A 2,440-nucleotide genomic window follows, 5' to 3' on the forward strand; every position below is an offset into this window, starting at 1 on the left:
TTACAAATTATTGGAGAACTTTTATAACTGAGAAATGTCTATTTGTACGAGACCAAACTCTAGGTTGATTTTTTTATTTTGCTTCTAAAATTGGGTTAGGGGATGATTTTTTTCAGCTATCATCTATTTCTTTTCTTTTTTTTTTAAATTTAGCAGTGGCTGCACCCAGAGTGGGTTGTCTACGTACCTGAACGGGATCAGCCTGTACGTAGTTCTATAGATACAAGCTATACAGTCTCAGTAAAGCAGACAAGACAAGTTAGTAATCTAAGTATCAAGGCCTAAAGCAATATGCCTAAGGCATCGAAATCAAATACTAAACTATCAAGTCCAAATATCATCTATCAAGGCTAAGTCAAGAATCAAGAAAAAAAAAAGTGAAGTCTGCTAGCTGAAGTGGAAGGTCGAGAGACCGTCAGCATCCGCTCGAAGGAGGCCTCTAATCGACAAAGGAATATCTGAAGGGAGAAGTATTCGTTCAATCAGGAGAGAAACCGCTAAAGTCGCTAAGGCATCTGCGACGCGGTTCCCCTCTCTATATATATGAGATATCCTCCAAGTCGCATCCCTAAGCCGCAACCGAATACACATAAGGCATCGTTGGAGAGCCCAGTGGCTTGTCTCGGTGGAGATCAGAGAGATGCATGCCGTTGAGTCTGTCTCTATCCATAACGGCATCAATCCTTGGTCAATCGCTATCCCTACTCCAGTCTGAATCGCTGTCAGCTATACTAAAGTGTTCGTCGCCTGCGGAATCGGAGTCTAAAATGCAATGAGTACTGCCCCGGGTGAATCTCAGTAATACCAGCTGCTCCTGCTGCTCCAGGATTGCCAAGCGAAGCACCATCGGTGTTAACTTGAACCATCCCGGAGACAGTGCCTCCCATCGCACCATAATCGGAGGCTAAGGAATCGGAGGGGGGGTATCGAAATCAAAGACCATCTGCTATATTGACATGTCGTGTGGTCAATCAAAGAATTTCACCTATTCCGTGATCACAATTTAATGTAATACAGGGGAATGGATTGTCTCCACAGGGATTGTGTGGTTCACTCTTTCGCGTTCTATTGCAGTAAATAAAATGGGAGAATTTTCTTTTATTAACTGATGAGATAAAATAACAAAAAAATGAAATTAAATGAGAACTAGCTGTCAAGGAGATGTCTAGCTCAAGGGATGATGCAGTTATAGCACTTGTGTTTTTATCAACAATTCAATAAAGTTATTTATTATTAAAGTATCAATAAATTGGTTATAGTTATCAACAAGCTCTGACAACCAATTTTTCCTTACAGTGTAGGTAATTAAGGTATGACCGTTAACTACCCCTAATTAAGCAAATAAACCTAGGTGCGCCCGTAAGATATATTGCCTAATCGCATTCTAATCTAGAAAAACTCAATTCAAAACAATTACTACATAAGATGAGCAATTAGATTTGATTGTCCAACCCTCGGGAATGAACTATTAAACCTGGTTGTCACATATTCAAGTGCGAATACAATTACGGATATCCTACCTGAATTGACTTTAGATTATCAGATTAATTCAAATATCGGTATCAAAATATTCAATCAATCTAATAATAACAAACTTTATTATCAGAATTAGACAAATATTGATAATAAAAAAGAACTTTTATAAAGAAAATCAAGAATCTTCAAAACAAAAGAACCAAAACATTATCACCCCTCAAACTAGAAAAGTATCTACTTCATAATCAAATAACAAAGAACAAAAGAGAAAGATAAAGTCATAGTGGGAGGGGAAATCTTCTATGTCGATTTGCTCCTACGCAGTCTGTCAGTCTCCTACTTTTGTGCGTATCTGCTCTAGCCGTTCTCCTCCTCTTGTGCGTATCTGCTCTGTTGTCCTCCCCCTTTCAAACGTGTGATCCCTCCCCCTTTTATTTAATTTTTGCCCTAATTATTTTGTACCTGGGCTTTTGGGCCTTTAATTAAATTCCCATGTCAGTAGGATATAGGCCATGACTAACTAGGTGGTGCAAATCTGAATTTTTCTTTACTTTTTCTGCCAATTATGCCAAATTTGATATTTGCCCTCTGCACACAGAAAATAAACAATACGCATATAAATTAGGTAGAATCCAATCAAAATCAATCAAATATCGCATATAATATGAACATTTAACGCATGTGATTTCTAACTATCATATATGAAAGTCACCCGCCCAATGTCGACGTAAGAGAATCCTAGCTCGCCAAAGAGTCTGCAAGTGTGAATGAATCCGTCAAATGATCTTCTCGGAAGATACACGAAGTCCCCGATGCTTCGCATCATTCCGAGCAATCCAGATGAACCATAGTATCAACAACGGAACATATGCCCTGATACTCTGAGAGTATGCCGAAGAAAGTCTCCACGAGGACACGAATAGATGCAATGTATGTGTCTCTAGCAAAGATAGCCTGGAAAGCG

At 38.9% G+C, this 2,440-nt stretch overlaps 1 protein-coding gene across 1 annotated transcript; it reads right to left on the reverse strand.

Annotated features, from left to right (window-relative positions):
• Positions 1–387: 387 nt before the first annotated feature.
• On the reverse strand, positions 388–887 carry LOC127260416 (uncharacterized). Its single transcript, XM_051288150.1, has 2 exons — positions 806–887; positions 388–701 (listed from the first exon to the last, which is right to left on the reverse strand). Exons 1-2 carry the CDS (start codon positions 885–887, stop codon positions 388–390), a joined length of 396 nt encoding a protein of 131 aa, XP_051144107.1.
• Positions 888–2,440: the final 1,553 nt, after the last annotated feature.

This window comes from Andrographis paniculata, unplaced genomic scaffold, assembly GCF_009805555.1.
Source record: "Andrographis paniculata isolate CXL003 unplaced genomic scaffold, ASM980555v1 Contig62END, whole genome shotgun sequence".
In the NCBI taxonomy this organism is placed as follows: domain Eukaryota; kingdom Viridiplantae; phylum Streptophyta; class Magnoliopsida; order Lamiales; family Acanthaceae; genus Andrographis; species Andrographis paniculata.